Here is a 20,578-nt window from a genome sequence, read left to right as displayed (position 1 = left end):
GGACTACCCGGTAAGGCACCTTTTCACAATACTTTTTCCAGTATTTGCCATACCTGCAAAGAAGCAAGACATTGTCAAACTCTCACCTTCACTAGATTTTCATAAGACACGAAAGAGATTGAAACGTCCTGTTGTTTACTGATATTAGGGGGGTAAAATGCTTGCGCTAAACCTTTTCATCAGTTTTAGTTCAATCTAACTTCATACCTCGAGCTGCTTATGCCTCGAGCTTATCAAAACAAGACTATATTAAAAGTAACATCCTTTTATGAGGGGCTGGACAAGGAAACCTCAGATAAAGACGTCTATTCATATCAGTTTTTAGCCCTATGTAGCTTGGATCTTCCAAAGACGTGTGTGGGCAGCATTTTTGGAGGATCCAAGCAACATAGCTTCCGGCAAGAACTCTCTGTATCTCTCTCAGTAGGACATACAATGGACTATAATTTCGCCATTTCCTTAACTAAAAAATGAAAATTGAGTTCCAGGGAAAATAAAAAAGCTCTTTGCCATCTCTGCCTATTGGAGAATGGAGATGTCCCTGTAGTTACTTATCCTAATTTCGAAACATTAGTGTATTGTGCACAAGGGAGAGAATTTTAGTTCTCAACTATAAAAACAACAAAAACATCTGTTTGTTTGCATGCGAGGTTCTTTGTGTATTGGATTGCATAATGATCAAGTTTTTATAATAGATTGAGTTGCTTACTTCGACTTGCACCTTTCGTCATCCCTTTTGGCTCGATCCAAAAGGAGGCCCGTCAGATAGATTACATAGATGTAGGGCATGAACTGCAATGAGGAAAAGTTATGACGGAGAGTGGATTGGTTAGATTCTAGTACCTTAAGTAGACAGCACAATAATGATATAGAGGAGGCAGAATATTTTTAAATTTCTTCTTGATATGCATAAAAATGTAAGATTCTGTCTATTTGGTGTAAGCAAAAGCTTACATGGTTGAGAAGAGCTGGCACACTCCAGAAAAACGAAGCTAGTATTTCTGGAACATAATGGAAATGCCGCGATAAGCCCCACCTGCAAAATGTTTGAAGTTTATATTTAGTGTTGCATCTGAAGTTTACAGTACTATCAGCATCGAGTTCTTGAGAAATAGTTAAAGAGCAAATGAGAGCAAAACGGTAAAGATTTTCTCTGAACTACACATTCTAGCTCATTTAGCACTCTTTTGTAACAGCAATCTCGTACAGCTTATAAAGAACAAATTTGGTGGTTCAATTGACTACAGCTTGTAAACTGGAAAATTGGTGGCGGAACAAGAGTAACTATTTGTTCCTATAAAGTTAACAAGGTTAAAGAAAAGAACTGACCATCCAGATGTCAGGAGAATGCTGGTTTTAGTTTCGCCAGTTGTAGTAGTGTATGAGGCGACAATCTACACAAAAATAGAAACAGAATCAGATATTATTACGAAGGGGAAAGAGAATTTCTAAAATATTTTGACTAGAAATGGAGTTTAAAATGTCAAGTTGACTAATGCATAATATCAGTGGAAGTAAATATAATCATAATTATCATATAAGTTGGGACAGCGGAAGTAAATCATAAATGCTATCCTCCAACCTTTGAAGGAGCCTTTCCCCAGACAAGGGCTTTGCCATTTGTTCTGCGGAACTCTTGCCTCTGTCTGTCACAATCATAGTTTATGTATACGCAGAGAATACCAGCTACTAGGATAGAAATTGCAACGAGTCAGAGCCATCACAAGCACAGAGCTAACAGACTAGTTATGGTGAAAGAAGCAAGTACACTAACATTTTTTGTGAACCATACAGCTTGGAGAATAAAATATACTTATATTTTCAGCTTATTCAGATGTTCTATAATGCTTATAATTTCAATCCATACTGTACTGGACATTCACATTGTAATACAAGTAGTTTATTTCTGTAGGTACGTATAATGAAAGAAATGTTCCACTGAAAATATCATCGTAAGCTATCGACCATCTTTAAGATCTATAACAAGTATCCAGCGGATGAAAAAGAGCGACAGATTGTTCGCCGAAAGCTGTTCTCACAAATGATAATTTTGGTATAGAAAGATAGTAAGTCAAAATCTTAGGTACAAATGGATCAGAAGTAACATCCGATGGACAATGAACTAGCATCTAAATAACATATGGCATATTCTTTGGGGAGTCAAAAGTACCTGAGGTCCAAGATTTACAGGATGTTTGACACTGGGTCCTAACTAGCTACTCACTACTAATAATTATGTCCTTGCTACATGTCATAGTTTTTGTTTCTATTTTATAATTACGATTAAATTTGCGTTACATCTCAATTATATATTTGAAGAATAAAGTTATAACATTCCATTCTTTTGTTTGTGTATTTATTATATTCTGATTCTTAATTTTGAGTATTAAATTTTATCTCTTGATTTGAGACTTTGCGTATTTTAAATTTTATGTTTTGAAACTTATCGATATGATTAATTTAAAACACTCGAAAAATTCGAGTTAATTTCAAATAAAAAATCACATACTATGAATTATTGTCTGTATATATATTTAGGTATAACAAGTTATTGCAATTGTGAAGAGTGACAATTGAGGGACAATCACAATTACATGATCAAGTCTGAAACTAAGATATTGTTAATTATATATGTGATGATCAATCACAATAATGTAAGAAAGCTAAGATTTTTAACTCAATTTTGAGAGAACTAAACTATGGTTTGGGTGAATCATAATTCGACTTGACATATTATTATACAACGTTGATATAGTAATTTTTTTTATATATATTTCATAAATATCTATACTTTCTAAATAAAATAAATATTTATTTCTTCCGAAATTTCAACTTAAATCTCTACGATTTTCCCAACTTTAAATAATTACATATGCTACGACCTCAAAATTGTAATCAATTATTATTAGTAGTCAGATAAGAGAATTTGACAAGTCATAACTTATGTGATTAAAGTGAAAAAGATATAGATACTGTACTATGATCTGATAAATATTTTCACACAATTACTAGCGTTACACTGCTTTTTAGTGGCCCATCAAAAATGTTAACACTTGTCCAAAAGAAAAAAAAAACAATAGGAGACAACTTTTTATTTGCTATACCCACAAATCACAAAGGTTGCAGCTTATATATGCATTTGATATAGTGGATTTTTTTTTTTACTTTATTAGTCTATTTTAATGTATCGTCATTGATAACCTGTCTAATTTTTTTAAGTTACTAGTCAACACTTCTATTAGACGGTTTACCTATGATTATAAACGTTAGTTGTGACATTTAACTTAAAGAAGTCACATATCGACAAAACATAAGAGATTAGATATATATCGATTACAGATCTATGCTTAACCGGACAATATTAATAACAGGTTATTCGTTACGAATGATGTTAGAGTCAATGGGTTGAATAACAATAGTTGAGTGACTTTTATATTATAAAATATGGAGTAAATTTTTGAACTACCATTAGTTGATTGACTATTGTGTTACAAAACAAGGTTGAATAACTTTTTGAGATAAAAAAGTTGCCTTTTATTTAAAACAAGGTTGAGTAACTTTTTTGAGATAAAAAAGTTGCCTTTTATTGACATTATATACACCATAAAGGTTCTAAACAAATAATTGCCTAAAAGTTTCATCTAACAAAATTTCTTCACAGGGGAAGTTACATATTGTGTAACAAAACTTCTTGTTACACAACACCATACTTATTTTGCGGATCTCTTAGAAATTCTGACTTCGTCACTAGTCCTCACTCTCCTGCAACATCATGATGTACACTTTCTGTACTCGGCTGATCTGGCGTTACTCTAGTTTTCCAACTATTAGTTCTTACTCTCACCGGGGCGAGTTGATTAGTCTTCTTGAATCTTGCTGAGGTAGCAAGTTTATCAAATGATTCCACCATCTTTACGCTAGAAGAAACTATTTCTATGAGTAATGAAGCTACTGTTGCCATAGGAATGACATCAGAAAAATTTATTCCCTCCCATGAACTATTTGTGTGGAGCAAGGTCTTGAGATTTTCAGCAGCAATTTTTGCATTGTCAATGTGGATTGTAATGGTGTGTGGATATGTCATTGTCTTCATAGCCAATGCTAGTTCTTTTAAAACATGGCCACATTCTGTGCTCACCTTCTTGCATGGTTCTTGAATTTTAGTTCTAATTTCCTGTTCAACCTGCAATAATTGTAGTAGATTAGTTAATTAATTAGCTAGTCATTCCATATGTTTAAGTAGGACCATATACATATAACTTCACGAAAATAATTGATATTGACAGTTACTTGTCTCGGTCACTTTTCAAGGTCAAAAGTTAAAACTTATTGACCTTTGAATATTTGGAAGGTCAAAAGTTCAAAATAAGCCCACCTTTTGTTTATTTGATAAATATTCTTTTCATCATATTGATATGAGTAAATAACAACTTACTCATATCATAAATAGTCTAGTTTTCAAATATCTGAATTTTATTTTAATTTAAAATATTAAATTAATCTAATTTAGTTTCGAGAATTAGTTAGATTGACTCGATAGAAATTATAATTACCTGAGTTTCATAGTTAAGATAGTCATTTAGGGCGTGAATTCGAAAAGCACAATCTCTAGCAATGCCACCAATTTCCAAATATCGACCCCAAGGATGACGATACCTAAACTTCCCATGTCTAGGCTCCCATCTTGCAAAATTAGCCTACAAAAACATGAATGAAAAAATTAATGAGAAAATTACAAGTACTCGTTATGTTCTAATAATATTTTTGTTTTCAAAAAACTGTCTCAATTTATGTGACTACTCACCAGTACTTCTTCAGCGGTTTTTGAATTAAGCACACTTTTATATCCCTCCAAATCAGATGTTTTTTGTTCACTAGCTTCCCCACTTGATGTGTTTAAGTAATCAGTCCCAAACACTGTCATGTTAACAAAATCCAAGATTATATAACTCATTTCTAATTTTGGTTTATGTAACATAAAGTATAAAAATAAAAACTATATATACATACCTTCAAGAAAAGAGCCAATTTTTTCAAAATTTGATGAAATTTTATCGTGAAGTTGTTGACCAGCCCAAACAGGACATATGAAAATGCAAACAAGTACAGCAATGTCACATCCTATAAGAATAGTGGTTATCCTTGTTTCTGCCATTTCCAACACTTGTTTATCGTGATAACCAGAAACGGACACCAATGAAAATGTCAAAATAAAAACAAGGACACCATAGTCATATCTTGCCTTCAACTTTGGGAGAAATCTCAAATATGTCACTACTGCAACTGCATGTACAAAAAATAGCATTCGTTACAACACATATAATCTTTAGAGAAAACTACCGAAAACATTCATAATACCCTTTTGCTTGACTAACTGAACTTAAATACACTTCTGATCTAACATAGTTTGTTATGTCATGTAACAGATCGGGGCGTATCTAAATTTAGTTAGTCAAAATATATGGGTGTTTTTTAATTTTTTTAATGAATTACCTATTAAGAAGAGAAAAAATCCAAGTAAAATAGGCTCTATTGTCTTTGACCCAGAGAAACAAGCTAATCGATGAATTCCACCAGCTACTGAAGCACCTAAGAATGTTGCAATTGCTCTATTTACAGCTCTTCCAAGTGTTGCTCCTGCAAAACAACAAATATAAATTTTAATCAACTAAAACATAGTAATAAATTCATAATCTAAAATGAAATAAGGCAAAAAATTCAAGTAAAAATGTTTAGTGGTGTGTATAAGCCAACATGCACTATCTTTTTTTCTAGAGTTGTTAACTTTTATGTCGAACAGTCTTCTGATCAGCTAAAAGATAACTAGCCATATAACATGACATGTTTTACAAAAAAATAGAGTGTAATGACTTACCAACAGTAAATTCGAAGACGACGACGACAGTAAGAACAGCCCACATTGCAGAAACACCAAAACCTTGATACTCAAATTTAGGCTCAAAATAGTAGAAGAGTGAGACTAGAGTTATAGCAAACCCTACTTTGAGAGAATGAACAATTATTCTAGGATCTTCTTTTCCTAATTTCTTTGCACTAATTGCATTATCTACAACCTTAACCATTAAACTTTTAACTAATTGTTTGAACCAAAGCCATGCATTAAGGAAACATCCACACTCAGCAACTTCAGCTTGATTTTCAACAACAATAGTCATTTTAGCTTAGGTATTATAACTTTGTTGTTTCTACTTTTAGAGAAAATTAATTAAGATTGGTCTGGACTTAATGTTAAAGTTTCCCTTCTATTTATAAAAACAAAAAAAAATTTGAGAAATTGACTGAGACAGTTGACAACAAAGAAATACAGATACGTACGATTTTATTATTTTAAAAAAATTTGTTGTTGGGATGTATTTCCCACCTTTCTTTTGGCTTCAAGATTCTAGGAACACGTTCCCGTGTGCTTAGCTGTAGCAGTCAGTAATAAAAGTTTCGAATTCGAGCCTTCACAGTCATTTGAACACTCATCTTATTAAAAAAAAATGTATAAAAAGAAAATAAATAATATATTTATATGGAAACTAAGCATTTTTAACATATTAAATAACAATAATGATAATTTTAAATTAAAGTATTGACGACAAGAGCATTTTTGTATCAAACTCATAAATAGAAAACATTTTATTTATTTGACATAGTTTAAGAATATTTTTGACTCATTTCTGTTATCTAAGTGAAGATATTAAAATCTGATAATAGAGTTAGACATATTCTATTTCCTAAAAATGACTCGAATAAATAGACTCAACAATAATCATTGATTTAACTCTATTATATAGTCTCAAATTAGTTACTTGTGCATTTCATATCATTACAACAAAAATAATCACAATTAAGAATCGCTAAATATGTATTTTTAGCGGTAATTGTCACTCTTTATATATGTCTCTAAAGTCTTTAGCAAAATTGGTTTTAATAACACTTAACTAATGCTTGTAAAGGCTTTACCACTCTTTATTAATATTAATATTTAATGTCGCTAAAATATTTTTTTATTTGTAATGTATGTATGTCACTTAGCTAACTATAGATGTTTAATTAATGACCTAAATCCCAAGTACATAAATATTTATCTTTTCACCATTAATACATGAAATGAAAATAAAGTATCGAGGAACTCAAAACACATGTAGATCTACTAATAATTAAATTTTGAGTAATTAAAAAAATTATGAAATATGTGTGTGTCCTCCTCGTCGATCGGTCTGAGTTGTACATCGTAGTAACCCTTTGTCAGTATATGACGCGTTTTATTAACAAATTACTAATTCAAAATAAATAAATGTATGTATGGTACTGTACTAACATATAAATTACTAATTCAAAATAAATAAATGTATGTATGGTACTGTACTAACATATAAATTATAATGCTATCTCCAAGAATGATTGAGCACCTAATTTTGAGATTCCTTTTTTCAATTTTGCCATGCTAAAGACAGATGGGAACTCGACAATTATATGAAGAACCTCTTATCATTCATTTAATAATCTGTTTGGTTAATCTTATAAAATCTAATATTTTAAAAAGTACTTTCTCCGTTCCACATCATACATTCAATTTATTTAGAGTTAATGCTTTTGAAAATTTGAAAATAAATCAATAGGGTAAAATGATCCATTTTTTTCGTTTAAAAAAGAATGACTTTTTTTTTTTGTCTGTTTCAAAATGAATGGCCTCTCTGTTTTTTGATATTCCCTCTGTCCGTTATTATTTGTCATGGTTTCTATTTTTAGAGTCAAACTATAAAAACTTTGACTAACATTTTAAGATACATTTTTTCATCATATTAATATATAAAAAATTGTAATTTATAATATTTTTTATATAGTTTTAGAATATCTAATTTTTTTGTTTAAAATATCGAATTAATGTGATCTAATTTATCTTTAAAAATTAGTCAATTTAACTTTCGATAAGTGCAACATGTTTAACATTTCGGGACGGATGGAGTAACATTTTAATTTCAGCTTTCCACGTGGCATGTTTAAGGTCACGAGATCAAAGGATAATTTTGTACATTTGACTTAACTTTAATTTAGGACAGCAAATTTTTTTTAAAAAAATTATATTCTTAAACTTTGTGTCAAGTCAAATTAGATCATTCTTGTTAAAAAAAAAATATGAGAATAGGACAATATATACGCATAAATAGGACAGAGTATTTTATATACATGTAAATAAGACAATGGGAGTATTTTTCAAAAAAAGAATACTTTCTGATTGAGAAGTAATTTGTGTTTGGTCAATTAATCGGTAAAGTACTTTTGAGTTTTGATTAAGCTTTCAAAAGGTGTTTCTAAGTGTAATTTCTTAGAAAAAAATATTTTTGAGAAAAAAACTATATTTTTTAGCTTAAGAAAAACAGCAGATAAGCACTTCTCCCAAAAGTTTGACAAACATATTATGACCTTTTAAAAATAGATCATTTTGATCTCTATAAAACTTGATCGGACCGTGAGTTTAACTGAATTATATTGTTTTTAACACAAATTATGTATGCATATGCAATGACTTATAGTATAAAATGTGTATAATAATAACACAATAATAAGTACGTAGTACTTATTTTAGATCTAGATCTTTAAATTTCTAGCTTTAATTATTTAATTTCAAATTAAACATGTCGTACATATATCTTTTTATGAGTCAATAAGAAATCCTTCAACAAAATCTCCTTTATGACAATTCTGTTTAGAGTAAATTGCAATTTATTTCAAATATACGATACATTAAGGAACAATTTAATTAAGAGGATCTCAAACTTTTTTCGTATATATTTCGAGTCCGAAGTCAAAAGGATAACTTTTTTCTTTCAAAAAATCAAAACGGCACATCAAAAAAAAAAATTAACCAAAAGGATAAAATCACTTCATGGGAGCGAATTTCTTCTGACAAAACTCCGTTTGTTAGAAAAATAAAAATCGCTGTCTTATAAGCGATTTTCTCAAAAAAAAAAAACTTTTTTTCTTCAAAATAGCAGCGATTTTGGTTATGAATTCAAAAATAAGTTTTTTTAAAACCACTATACTTCCGGCGATTTTGATAAAATTAAAAAGATAAATCAGGAATTTCTTTTTTTGATGTGTTCAATCTTGCCCCTTTTGAATTTTTTTTGGATTCAATATTCTTTTATTATTATTATTATGATATAAAATTCTATTAACCTCATGCTTCAACAATTTTATTGAGTATATTGTTGTTCTTGTTAATCATTTTTATATTGTTAATAATTAACAACAGGAATGAAAATTAATAGCACATTAATAATAGGAATGAAAAACGCTGCTCCTGCAGCGATGTAAGGAAAACAAAATTCGACTTAAAATTACTGTCGCAACAACCATTTTTTAAAGAAAAAAAGTTTTTAAACAAAATCGCTTCTAGGAAAGCTATTTTCAATCATTTTGTCATAGGAAAATCGATTCGTCAAGAACTATTTTGATCTTTTGATTTTAAAAAAATTTAATGTGCTCTTTTGAATTTTGATAATTTTTTTTATCTTTTTAGCTCCGAACTCTACATATTTGAGCATGTGTGAATGTGCCTTCTCAAATATTAAAAAAGATAGATAAAGAAATTTTTTTTTAGATATAATACTAAAGAATAATCCAATAAAATATGTGTATATAGAACATGTGATGATTTGTTAAGGGCATATAATCACATGGAAAATATCTTATACTTGTTTAGAAATTAATTATTGGAGATCCGTGGGGACTGTGTCATCGCATACTGATTTGGCAAGATCATGGGTAAGTGATATAAGTTGTCAAATATCGCACATGTGCTTAGTAAAAAAAATATTAAAAACTTGACTCAAGTGTTGAAATGTTTCCCATGTCTAGATCATAGATATTGCAAGATTTATTTTCTTATTTATCTCGTAATTAAGTATACATCGTTTTAACAGCCCAATCGAAAGTGCTCTTTAATCGAAATTATAACTATTGTCATTAATAAGGAGTTTAATTAAAGTTCAAAGTAAAATTTAATTAGAATTATGTTCAATTGTGTTGCAAGTATAAATCATCCATGCTTATGTAGTCAATCTTTTTATACGATGAACCAAAAATGTAAAAATAATATACTTGCCCACTGACCAAAGTACCTTTAGGAAGTAAAGCTTATGTTTTAGTGGAGTACGAAGTTTATAACGCAAAAAAAATGGATAAAAATTTTCAAAAGGGCATTATAAAAAAAAATTAACCAAAGGAGCAAAATCGCTTAGTAGGATAGCGATTTTGGTTTGACTCTGTTACTCTGTTAAACAATCAAAATCGTTGACTTACCAGCGATTTTGTCCAATTTTTTTTCCATTTTTAAAAAATAAAGCGTTTTTAGGATTTTTTTTTAAAAAAAAAACAAATTTGGTGAAATTTATTTTTCCAATTTTATTAGCATTTGTATATTCAGGTTACTAATAAAAAAATAGTAAATTAATGAAGATAAAGATATAATTATCTTCCCGCTGATAGAAAACCACTTAAAAATTAAAAAAAAAAAAAAACTTTCACCAAAATTGGGGAAGCGATTTTTAAGAAAAAAAACTTCTCCGCCTAAATCGTGGCATTTGTAAAAAATAATTGGTTTTGGTTTATTTTTAAAAAAAAAAAGCGTTTCTCAAAAACGCTGCACGGATAGCTATTTTCTTTTTTAAAATGAAAATTTTTTTTGGACAAAATCGCTGTTAGGTCAATGATTTTGATTGTGATATGCCTTTTTAGAATTTTTGTCAAACAATTTTTGCCCTTTAGGCTCCGAACTCTGTTTTAGTGCTCATTTTAATTGGAACAATATTTCAAGCTGGTTACCTTTATGATCATAGAGTCCGAATCAATTTTCATGCACCTCAACTAATTTCACGAAATATCTATTTCAAGCTGATTTTTTCATCGTGTTACAACTTACAACCATAGAAATGAGATGTTGGTTCCAACTAAAAGTGCTTTATTGAAAGAAGAAAATTTTTCATGGTCTAAATACTACTACAATACTAGAAGNATTAGTACACAGTAAATACTAATATTATTTAATACTATTATTTAATACTATCTGTTATTAGAAAGAAGAAAATTTTTCATGGTCTAAATACTACTACAATACTAGAAGCAGCACTATTAAAGACAGTTCATCAGTTGAAGCTCAAGAATCACTAATAAATTCCAGGGACTACCCGGTAAGGCACCTTTTCACAATACTTTTTCCAGTATTTGCCATACCTGCAAAGAAGCAAGACATTGTCAAACTCTCACCTTCACTAGATTTTCATAAGACACGAAAGAGATTGAAACGTCCTGTTGTTTACTGATATTAGGGGGGTAAAATGCTTGCGCTAAACCTTTTCATCAGTTTTAGTTCAATCTAACTTCATACCTCGAGCTGCTTATGCCTCGAGCTTATCAAAACAAGACTATATTAAAAGTAACATCCTTTTATGAGGGGCTGGACAAGGAAACCTCAGATAAAGACGTCTATTCATATCAGTTTTTAGCCCTATGTAGCTTGGATCTTCCAAAGACGTGTGTGGGCAGCATTTTTGGAGGATCCAAGCAACATAGCTTCCGGCAAGAACTCTCTGTATCTCTCTCAGTAGGACATACAATGGACTATAATTTCGCCATTTCCTTAACTAAAAAATGAAAATTGAGTTCCAGGGAAAATAAAAAAGCTCTTTGCCATCTCTGCCTATTGGAGAATGGAGATGTCCCTGTAGTTACTTATCCTAATTTCGAAACATTAGTGTATTGTGCACAAGGGAGAGAATTTTAGTTCTCAACTATAAAAACAACAAAAACATCTGTTTGTTTGCATGCGAGGTTCTTTGTGTATTGGATTGCATAATGATCAAGTTTTTATAATAGATTGAGTTGCTTACTTCGACTTGCACCTTTCGTCATCCCTTTTGGCTCGATCCAAAAGGAGGCCCGTCAGATAGATTACATAGATGTAGGGCATGAACTGCAATGAGAAAAAGTTATGAAGGAGAATGGATTGGTTAGATTCCAGTACCTTAAGTAGACAGCACAATAATGATAGAGAGGAGGCAGAATATTTTTAAATTTCTTCTTGATATGCATAAAAATGTAAGATTCTGTCTATTTGGTGTAAGCAAAAGCTTACATGGTTGAGAAGAGCTGGCACACTCCAGAAAAACGAAGCTAGTATTTCTGGAACATAATGGAAATGCCGCGATAAGCCCCACCTGCAAAATGTTTGAAGTTTATATTTAGTGTTGCATCTGAAGTTTACAGTACTATCAGCATCGAGTTCTTGAGAAATAGTTAAAGAGCAAATGAGAGCAAAACGGTAAAGATTTTCTCTGAACTACACATTCTAGCTCATTTAGCACTCTTTTGTAACAGCAATCTCGTACAGCTTATAAAGAACAAATTTGGTGGTTCAATTGACTACAGCTTGTAAACTGGAAAATTGGTGGCGGAACAAGAGTAACTATTTGTTCCTATAAAGTTAACAAGGTTAAAGAAAAGAACTGACCATCCAGATGTCAGGAGAATGCTGGTTTTAGTTTCGCCAGTTGTAGTAGTGTATGAGGCGACAATCTACACAAAAATAGAAACAGAATCAGATATTATTACGAAGGGGAAAGAGAATTTCTAAAATATTTGACTAGAAATGGAGTTTAAAATGTCAAGTTGACTAATGCATAATATTAGTGGAAGTAAATATAATCATATCATATAAGTTGGGACAGCGGGAGTAAATCATAAATGCTATCCTCCAACCTTTGAAGGAGCCTTTCCCCAGACAAGGGCTTTGCCATTTGTTCTGCGGAACTCTTGCCTCTGTCTGTCACAATCATAGTTTATGTATACGCAGAGAATACCAGCTACTAGGATAGAAATTGCAAGCTGCGAAAAAAGAAAAGAGTCAGAGCCATCACAAGCACAGAGCTAACAGACTAGTTATGGTGAAAGAAGCAAGTACACTAACATTTTTTGTGAACCATACAGCTTGGAGAATAAAATATACTTATATTTTCAGCTTATTCAGATGTTCTATAATGCTTATAATTTCAATCCATACTGTACTGGACATTCACATTGTAATACAAGTACTTTATTTCTGTAGGTAGGTATAATGCAAGAAATGTTCCACTGAAAATATCATCGTAAGCTATCGACCATCTTGAAGATCTATAACCAGTATCCAGTGGATGAAAAAGAGCGACAGATTGTTCGCCGAAAGCTGTTCTCACAAATGATAATTTTGGTATAGAAAGATAGTAAGTCAAAATCTTAGGTAAAAATGGATCAGAAGTAACATCCTATGGACAATGAACTAGCATCTAAATAACATATGGCATATTCTTTGGGGAGTCAAAAGTACCTGAGGTCCAAGATTTACAGGATGTTTGACAAGGTACATGCCAGGAGAAGTGTACATACATGGAAGAAATACCAAGCAACCCCAGCATATGTAAAAACCGGCTGCCAAAACAACATCAACATACAGAAAACATTAATATCTTGCGTTCATGGTAGGGAAATAGGAAACCAACATAGCACAGGAGAGCTAAGGTAAGGCACTAAAAACGACGAACAAATACAAAGCATGAACAAACCTCTGTCATGAGCAATATCCATGGTGTTCCAGTAACCTGCTTCCCACCAAAAGAATTTCGTGACATACACCAACGTTATTATGGTATGTATAAGCATGGAATCAGAGAGACTTCCATATTCTTCATACTGCCAAATCGAAAAGCATACATTAAAAATACTGTGAACTTTCAAACTCCAAAAGTTGGAATTGAATGTAAATCAACAGGTCCTTATATTGACAGTAACCGAATACTGTTAGGGGCTCCTAAGATGAAAGAACAAGAACAAAAGTTAAGACTGCTGAGTTATGGGACTTCCAGAATATAAACAAAAAGTAATTTAAATAATGCCCCTCCCTTTCTCCTGGATGCTGCTAGTACAGAAGAATTAAAAAAAAGAATTTATCTTGGAGCCTACTGCATTTCAAAGTCAAATAACAGAAAACAAACAAAATTAGTTATTTCTTGATAGCCTGACTAAAGAAACCAAATTACTATCCATCAACAGTGACAAGAGGGCTAGCAACAATAACGAAATTTAAGGCTCTAGAACTGCAAAATATAGGAACCTTCATTCTCACTTTCGAGCACTTCCTTAGAGCATTTACCTGCTTTATACAGTAGGTAATAGGGAGGAGTCCCCAAGATATCATGCCAAATCTGCAGTTTGTGAAGACCTTGATATCAAAGTGTTTGCCAATGCGAGGATACAACTCCATCCCCTAAAAGAGTAAAAGAAGGAAATCCCTAGGTTAAGATATATGAGATGACTTAACAAGGATATTGCAAAATGCAAGTACAAGATTCAAATCAGGCCTTTCTAGTATCACCAATTTCATTCATTGAGAGAAAGAAAAAAAGGCAGAACAAAGTAGACAAGAAGACAAGAAGTAGTCTTCATGTGTATTGCAAAGATGCTTACCCAATAGTAGTCAACTATTATGTTCCCTGATGAACCGTGATCAGTGGAAGATGGTGCAACATGACCCTTGTAAATGTCAAAATCATGTATCAGAGAGGTAATATGTATATAGGAAAACACATTATCACTGAGGATTCTTTTGTATGCTTACTTTTATGTATAAAAAGAGACAGAAGATTAAGCTTCCAAAATTTAGTGTAGAGAGAATCTCTCCCAGATGATCATACACGATTGTAGGATTGAATATTCCAAACCTGACAAAGAGGGAAAAGTACAAATAAGGACCAGAAGGTGATTAATTTTCTAGACTAAATTACTTGAGAAGCACAGCTGGAACAACTAATATTCAACATGGCTGTGAATCATGCACAATCAAACAAGTAGTATCATGAATACCACACAAGAATATAAACAATTTCCTGACAAACTTATAATGATCAGCTTCATAAAATGGGAGGACAGAGAGAAAGGAGAGGCTTCACTTTAATCAGACACCCAATTATAGTGAAGCTGCACATTCACAAACTATAGTGCAGCAAATATACTCAAGAATAGATATTTTAACTAAACAAACTAATAAGTTGGGACGATACCCAAATTTACTATGTGCTACTGTGTAGCTTCCGTTATTATCAAAAAGGAAGCCATAATACTTTCCCATGCAAAGCTGCTATTCGCCAAAAAATACCGGTATGATTTACCAAAACAGCACTCTATAGAGTCAAATTTTCAGAATTCTAGGGCAAGTAAAATGTCTATAGTATGTGAATGGAACTTCTTACCACCAAAGGCTGAGATAGGTAATTAGTGTCACTGTATATGCTGCCATGCCATTTGCCTGCCATAAGACAAAACATAATTCAAAATTTGAAGTGTATTAACTGTAAAGTAATCGCAGAAAAGTCTTTCACCATGTCACGAAATCAAATAACAGTGAAATAAACCAGCCACAGTAACATTTTGCAATTCAAGAATTCACATTATAAAACAGACCCCAGGGAAAATTTCCTGTAGAATTATCATCAATTACCTTATAGACAGGCCTGTGTCCAGTTGGAGATATCGGTCCTTCAACCCTTTTACCAGGCAACAAAAGCTGAAGTGTAGCCTCAAATAGAGCATAGCAAATTATTATTTTTCCCGCAATTGCAGTGGGTCTTGGCCAAATGTCAATTAGTCCTTGCAGGCCATTCTCCTTTAGATAATTATATGTTTGCAATACAGATCCATCAGCATGAACATTTGTATACCACCTGCATGTAACACATCATATTTCCAAGATAAATCAATTACATAGATTCATGTCCTCATTAATAGACTATTCTGCGAACTGAGCAACTAATAAGCTAAACCAGCCCAGTGAAACATTAACAGACTTCATGTCGTTTAGATCCATTTATCAACCTTGCTTTCTGTACCAACTTTACACCATTCACATGTCTGAATGTATCGCTTTTGTTATAAAACTGGAATCTTTATCACTTCCCAGTTTCATTATTACTCCCTTTTGTCTATGTAGTCAAACTAACAATCGTCTCTGGAAAGAAAGCATTGAACCATACACAAGAAACTACTGTATTCGCTATAGATTTCCACTTTTACTTTATCACGTTTAACGTATCTCCTATTTTACCATCAACATTAATTACTTTATTTCCCAAATCATTTCCCAACCTAACACTATACATTATTCATGTTAATTTTCTTAAGGCGCATGCAAAGTCCAAAGTGGACAATAACCATGGTAACAAGGGTTCAAATTACAATAGAGGCAAAAACACAACAATTATTTCTTCTAATTTGCATAAGCCTTGGTCTAAAGAGTTACTTGAGGTGCATGTGAGGTGGTAAGAACACCTCCATCATTTAAAGATGCTAACTTTTAACCTTCTAAGAAAAATCTCTAGCCCTCCTAATGACCCAAATCATATAAAAAGTATACAAAGAAGCAATCTTGATAAAAACCCACAAAAGAAATGAACAGTCCACTAGAAAGTAGTATAAAAGAATCAATCTTTATAAAAACCCACATAAGGAAAACAAAAAGTCCAATCTTGAAACACAGAAACAAGTATAAGATATGTGAAATTGATAGATTTTTGAAGTAAAGAGGATGAACTTACATGAGAATAACAAAAGGGGGTACTAAAGTGAGCAGAGTGATCATTGAGATATAGGTGAATAAAGGAGGGTGAACCAACTGAGACTCCGCCATTGCTTCTTCCTCCCTCCCTCTTCTTGTTTTTGAAAAACTCAAAGATAACTCGGCCACTGCTAATTTTGTTGATTATAAATTACACACACTCACACTGTACACTGGAAATCTTCCTTGTCGTATACTGCTAACGTGGTTCTCCAACTCTCCGCTGATTCTTCTATATAGAAGTTCACTAATATAGCACGTGAGAGAGTAGGTTGCCTGGCGTGCTGCAATCACAATCAGTAATAAAACATTACAATATTTTCGTGTCCACCATGCTGGTTACCTATTGTGTTGTGTACCAATTTGTTTATTTGATTTTGATTCGTAGTTGAGTTTTTTTAAGAAAAAAAATAAACTTTTTTAAAAAGAAATTTTAAAGACTCCAAACTATTGATACATCGATGTATAATTAAGTCTATTTGAATTAACTTATTTCAAGTGTTTTTAAGTTAAATTAGTTTCTAAGCATTTTTAGAATCAATATATATATATATATCTGAATCCAAAACCGCTGATGTGGCACCTCTATATGGCCTCTATTTGTTTCTTCTTTTTTTTTATTATTATTTTCATAAAATATTTTTTTTATTTAATTATAAAATTCAATCATATTTAATATTGTAATTATATGAAATGAGTTACAAAAAACCCCATCTATTGACATTCTCTACTTAAATAACATGTCTTTTCAATTCTCTTTTAACTATTTTTATTACTTATTTTATCTATAAATACCAATTATCTATGGAGATGTTGCATGTTCATTTCTATTTTCTCATTCTTTCTTTTTAGTAGTATAATCTTTTAATTTTATTTTCTTCATCTTTTTCTTCATCAATCATGTAGTTAAGTAATAAAAAAATAAGACATTGAAAAGATGATGTCACGATATGATCTTCACTTTGATGAAGATCATCGGTAAATTCTTGAAAGATTCATCACATTATTTGGTACAAGTACAACAAAATGAAGAAAGAAACTTAATTATCTTGGAGATTCATGCATAGAGAGTTGTTGTAGTATAAAAGTTTGATTGATTTTCAAACATTTGAAGATTCATTGTTTTATTATTTTGATTTCAATTAACATTATTTTGTTCTCTTTTATTTTATTTCTTCATTTTGAACAAAGAATGATTATTTCATTCATTGTTGTTGTTCAAGATGAAAAGATGCACATTTTTGTTTTTGTATATATATATATAATTAATATTTTAGATTTTTCCATGGTTGAATTAAAGATATATCACCTATGGTACACTTTTTTAATATCTACTGAATATTTTTGTCTCTAAAAGTATATGATATGGTTTAGTATATTAGTAATCAATCAAAAAATAATTAAATAAATATGTTTTTTAGTATTGAATATTTTTAATGCTATATTCGAATTGAGCACACCCGATATCACTTTGTAAGAATACACCACATTGTTGTTGTTTTAATTAAACATATAAAGTTTACATTTTTTAAGTTATTAATGAAACCATATGAGAATATATGTAAATTTGTGACTAATAAAATAAATTTCGAATAGAGAACTTTTTTTTATTGTAATTTGCTATTAATAACATTTTCAGTTTCTTTCCTTTTCATTTTCTCCTATTAAATAGATAAGGGAGAAACTAAACTTACAAACATAATTAGAACTTTGAATTTAGCATTCCCGTAAATTAATCTCATTAATTTTCCTTCTTAAACTAAGAAATATGTATCTCTTTATATTCATAACTTGTATTTCTATAATCTCTATAACTCCTCATAACTAGAAATATATATCTCTTTATATTTATAACTTATATTTCTATAATCTCTATAACTCCTCATAACTCTCAAATTTTAAATGTGTATTGTAAGACAATCCTTTTTTAAGCAAATGTTATTGTATTCTAATTCATATTTGATGTACTCATGATAGAGGAAAATCTTATGAATTATGCATATTGATTTTTTCTTGCTTTTTAGTTACTCATGTTCAAGAGATCAATTCTTGACCACAGAATCTTAGGGTCTAAGTTTATATTTCCATTATCTTTATAACCCCTCATAGCTCTCAAATTTTAAATGTGTAAACTTATGATAATTTATTGTGTTTCTTAATAAATATCTATATAAATGTGTATTGTAAGACAATCTTTTGAGGCAAATGTTAATGTATTTTAATTCATATTTGATGTACTCATGATGAGGAAAATGTTATATATATATATATATATATAAACTATGATAGAAGATATTTAATTTATTTGCCAACATAAAAAATAACAATTGAAAAAAAATAGTATAATTTGATGAACCACGTTTTTATAATTTTATTTATTTATTTTTTATCCCACTTTAGTTTATCAATTTTTTTATTTCATGTTTTATTTTATATGAACTGAAAGAAGTAATTGAAAATAAAATATAATAAATGAAAATATTGATCCCATAATTGAAGATTTTGTAAATCTTTTAGTCAAAATTGTTCTCTTTTTGCTTTGGTTTACTTATACGTTAATTGCGCTCCACGCAAATATTTATAATATTAAATTCTTGTATTTTATATACTATGAAAATCATATTTTTATAACTCTTTTGAAGTATAATTAATATAGATCAAAATAAATAAAATAGTGAATATAAATATTTAATACATATTTTATGAAATTTAAAAATAGGACAAATAATATATGCCAAAAAAATTTATTCATGCATTTGATAAGTTAATTTATTTATGTTAAGTATGTATCTTTTGAAAATTTTAAATAAAAGATGAATACAAATGACTAAATAAGTTGATTTGATTTTTAATATATCATAAAAATAATTAATTTGATTTTTAATATATTATAAAAATAAAACACAAAATTTTGTTCATAAAAAACTTTTCATATGAGTATTGATTAATTATGATTAAGATTTTAAATTATTTTAATATACTAAGTAATGTGTATATATCTTAGGGGTCCATATATTAATTTCATATAGAAAGAGGTGCAATCATTGATTTGAGAATGCAAGAAATATATTTGAAATGAAAGCATATTATCAAAGTATTTAATTTAATTAACTTTTGAATTTTATTTTTCTATACATATAATATGTGAAGAGGTTTATTATCTATCAAATATTTTTACGTAGTTTATATAAATCTATTTATCTTTATATTTCATATAAAAGATATAGATTAAAATATAGTAAAAAGGTTAATAATTTAAAAAAAAACACATTCTCATTCGAGGTTGAATATATTGAACTTAATAATAGCGTAACATTTTGGATAACATTCTGAAAAAGCAAATTTGACAAATGATAACAATTATCTTTGATATAAATGCAACTAAAGAATCTAAAATATCAATAGATGTGATTCATGCAAAAATCATACAAATTTAAATTGTATATTTGAAAAAGGAACAAAAACGATTGAAAAATGAAATATTCAAAGGAGTTTTATCATATCAATACGAAAAAGAATAATAAGATGTGTAGATGTATTTCATTAGTATTTTTCAGTTACTTTATAATATAATTCTTATATACTCAAGAAAAAAAGTATATCGCAGTATATGTTGTAATATAAAGATTCAAACTCATTGATATTCCAACAAAATGTAGAAAGTGACATATTAACTACCTGTTCAAACATAAAATTACTAAAAAAATATATATTGACATTTGACATATTGATTAATAATGTACTATCCCTCATTTAATAGATTATAGATGTTAAATTTGTTAAGTTTCATTTCAATCGTCATCTCAAAACGATCTTCATAATTAATATATAAGTAAAAAAAAATAAAGTGATAGTATTACGTTTGAAAATAAAGAGAACTATATAATTGATTGAAAAAAAGTAATCCTTTAATATATATTCTAAAGA

At 29.9% G+C, this 20,578-nt stretch overlaps 2 protein-coding genes and 1 long non-coding RNA gene across 4 annotated transcripts; all 3 read right to left on the bottom strand.

Moving 5' to 3' along the window:
• Positions 1 to 25: 25 nt before the first annotated feature.
• LOC114077586 lies at positions 26 to 1,730 on the bottom strand. Its single transcript, XR_003578913.1, has 5 exons — positions 1,583 to 1,730; positions 1,330 to 1,394; positions 955 to 1,036; positions 710 to 792; positions 26 to 53 (listed from the first exon to the last, which is right to left on the bottom strand). It is a non-coding gene; the product is annotated as an uncharacterized LOC114077586 (long non-coding RNA).
• A 1,846-nt stretch (positions 1,731 to 3,576) lies between these two features.
• On the bottom strand, positions 3,577 to 6,176 carry LOC107022480 (aluminum-activated malate transporter 2-like). The gene is made up of 6 exons (XM_027917967.1): positions 5,876 to 6,176; positions 5,494 to 5,637; positions 5,011 to 5,283; positions 4,805 to 4,917; positions 4,554 to 4,697; positions 3,577 to 4,183 (listed from the first exon to the last, which is right to left on the bottom strand). The coding sequence occupies exons 1-6, from the start codon at positions 6,174 to 6,176 to the stop codon at positions 3,755 to 3,757; spliced, it is 1,404 nt and encodes a 467-aa protein (XP_027773768.1). The 3' UTR covers positions 3,577 to 3,754.
• Positions 6,177 to 10,874: 4,698 nt separating this feature from the next.
• Positions 10,875 to 16,872, bottom strand: LOC107023649 (7-dehydrocholesterol reductase-like). Of its 2 annotated transcripts, XR_003578912.1 has the most exons (14): positions 16,632 to 16,872; positions 15,539 to 15,761; positions 15,291 to 15,346; positions 14,660 to 14,762; positions 14,509 to 14,574; positions 14,195 to 14,308; positions 13,608 to 13,734; positions 13,373 to 13,473; positions 12,769 to 12,894; positions 12,521 to 12,585; positions 12,146 to 12,227; positions 11,901 to 11,983; positions 11,100 to 11,244; positions 10,875 to 10,990 (listed from the first exon to the last, which is right to left on the bottom strand). XR_003578912.1 is itself a non-coding variant. In XM_015224407.2 (13 exons), the coding sequence occupies exons 1-13, from the start codon at positions 16,721 to 16,723 to the stop codon at positions 11,178 to 11,180; spliced, it is 1,305 nt and encodes a 434-aa protein (XP_015079893.1). In that variant the 5' UTR covers positions 16,724 to 16,872; the 3' UTR covers positions 11,087 to 11,177. The 2 variants fall into 2 exon arrangements, 1 of the variants encoding a protein (XP_015079893.1); XM_015224407.2 differs by lacking the exon at positions 10,875 to 10,990 and having other exon boundaries at positions 11,087 to 11,244.
• Between the last annotated feature and the right edge of the window lie 3,706 nt (positions 16,873 to 20,578).

Source organism: Solanum pennellii, chromosome 6, assembly GCF_001406875.1.
Source record: "Solanum pennellii chromosome 6, SPENNV200".
Lineage (NCBI taxonomy): Eukaryota > Viridiplantae > Streptophyta > Magnoliopsida > Solanales > Solanaceae > Solanum > Solanum pennellii.
This window is presented reverse-complemented; position numbering and strand designations above follow the sequence as displayed.

Coding starts and splice junctions, on each gene's coding strand:
- LOC107022480 (XM_027917967.1), bottom strand. CDS start 6,176: ATGACTATTGTTGTTGAAAATCAAGCTGAAGTTGCTGAGTGTGGATGT. Junction 5,284..5,493: donor ATTTTTTCTCTTCTTAATAG/GTAATTCATTAA, acceptor TTGTACATGCAG/TTGCAGTAGTGACATATTTG. Junction 4,918..5,010: donor AATTGGCTCTTTTCTTGAAG/GTATGTATATAT, acceptor TTAACATGACAG/TGTTTGGGACTGATTACTTA.
- LOC107023649 (XM_015224407.2), bottom strand. CDS start 16,723: ATGGCGGAGTCTCAGTTGGTTCACCCTCCTTTATTCACCTATATCTCA. Junction 15,762..16,631: donor CCCCCTTTTGTTATTCTCAT/GTAAGTTCATCC, acceptor TGTTACATGCAG/GTGGTATACAAATGTTCATG. Junction 14,763..15,290: donor ACCTATCTCAGCCTTTGGTG/GTAAGAAGTTCC, acceptor CCTCTTTGTCAG/GTTTGGAATATTCAATCCTA.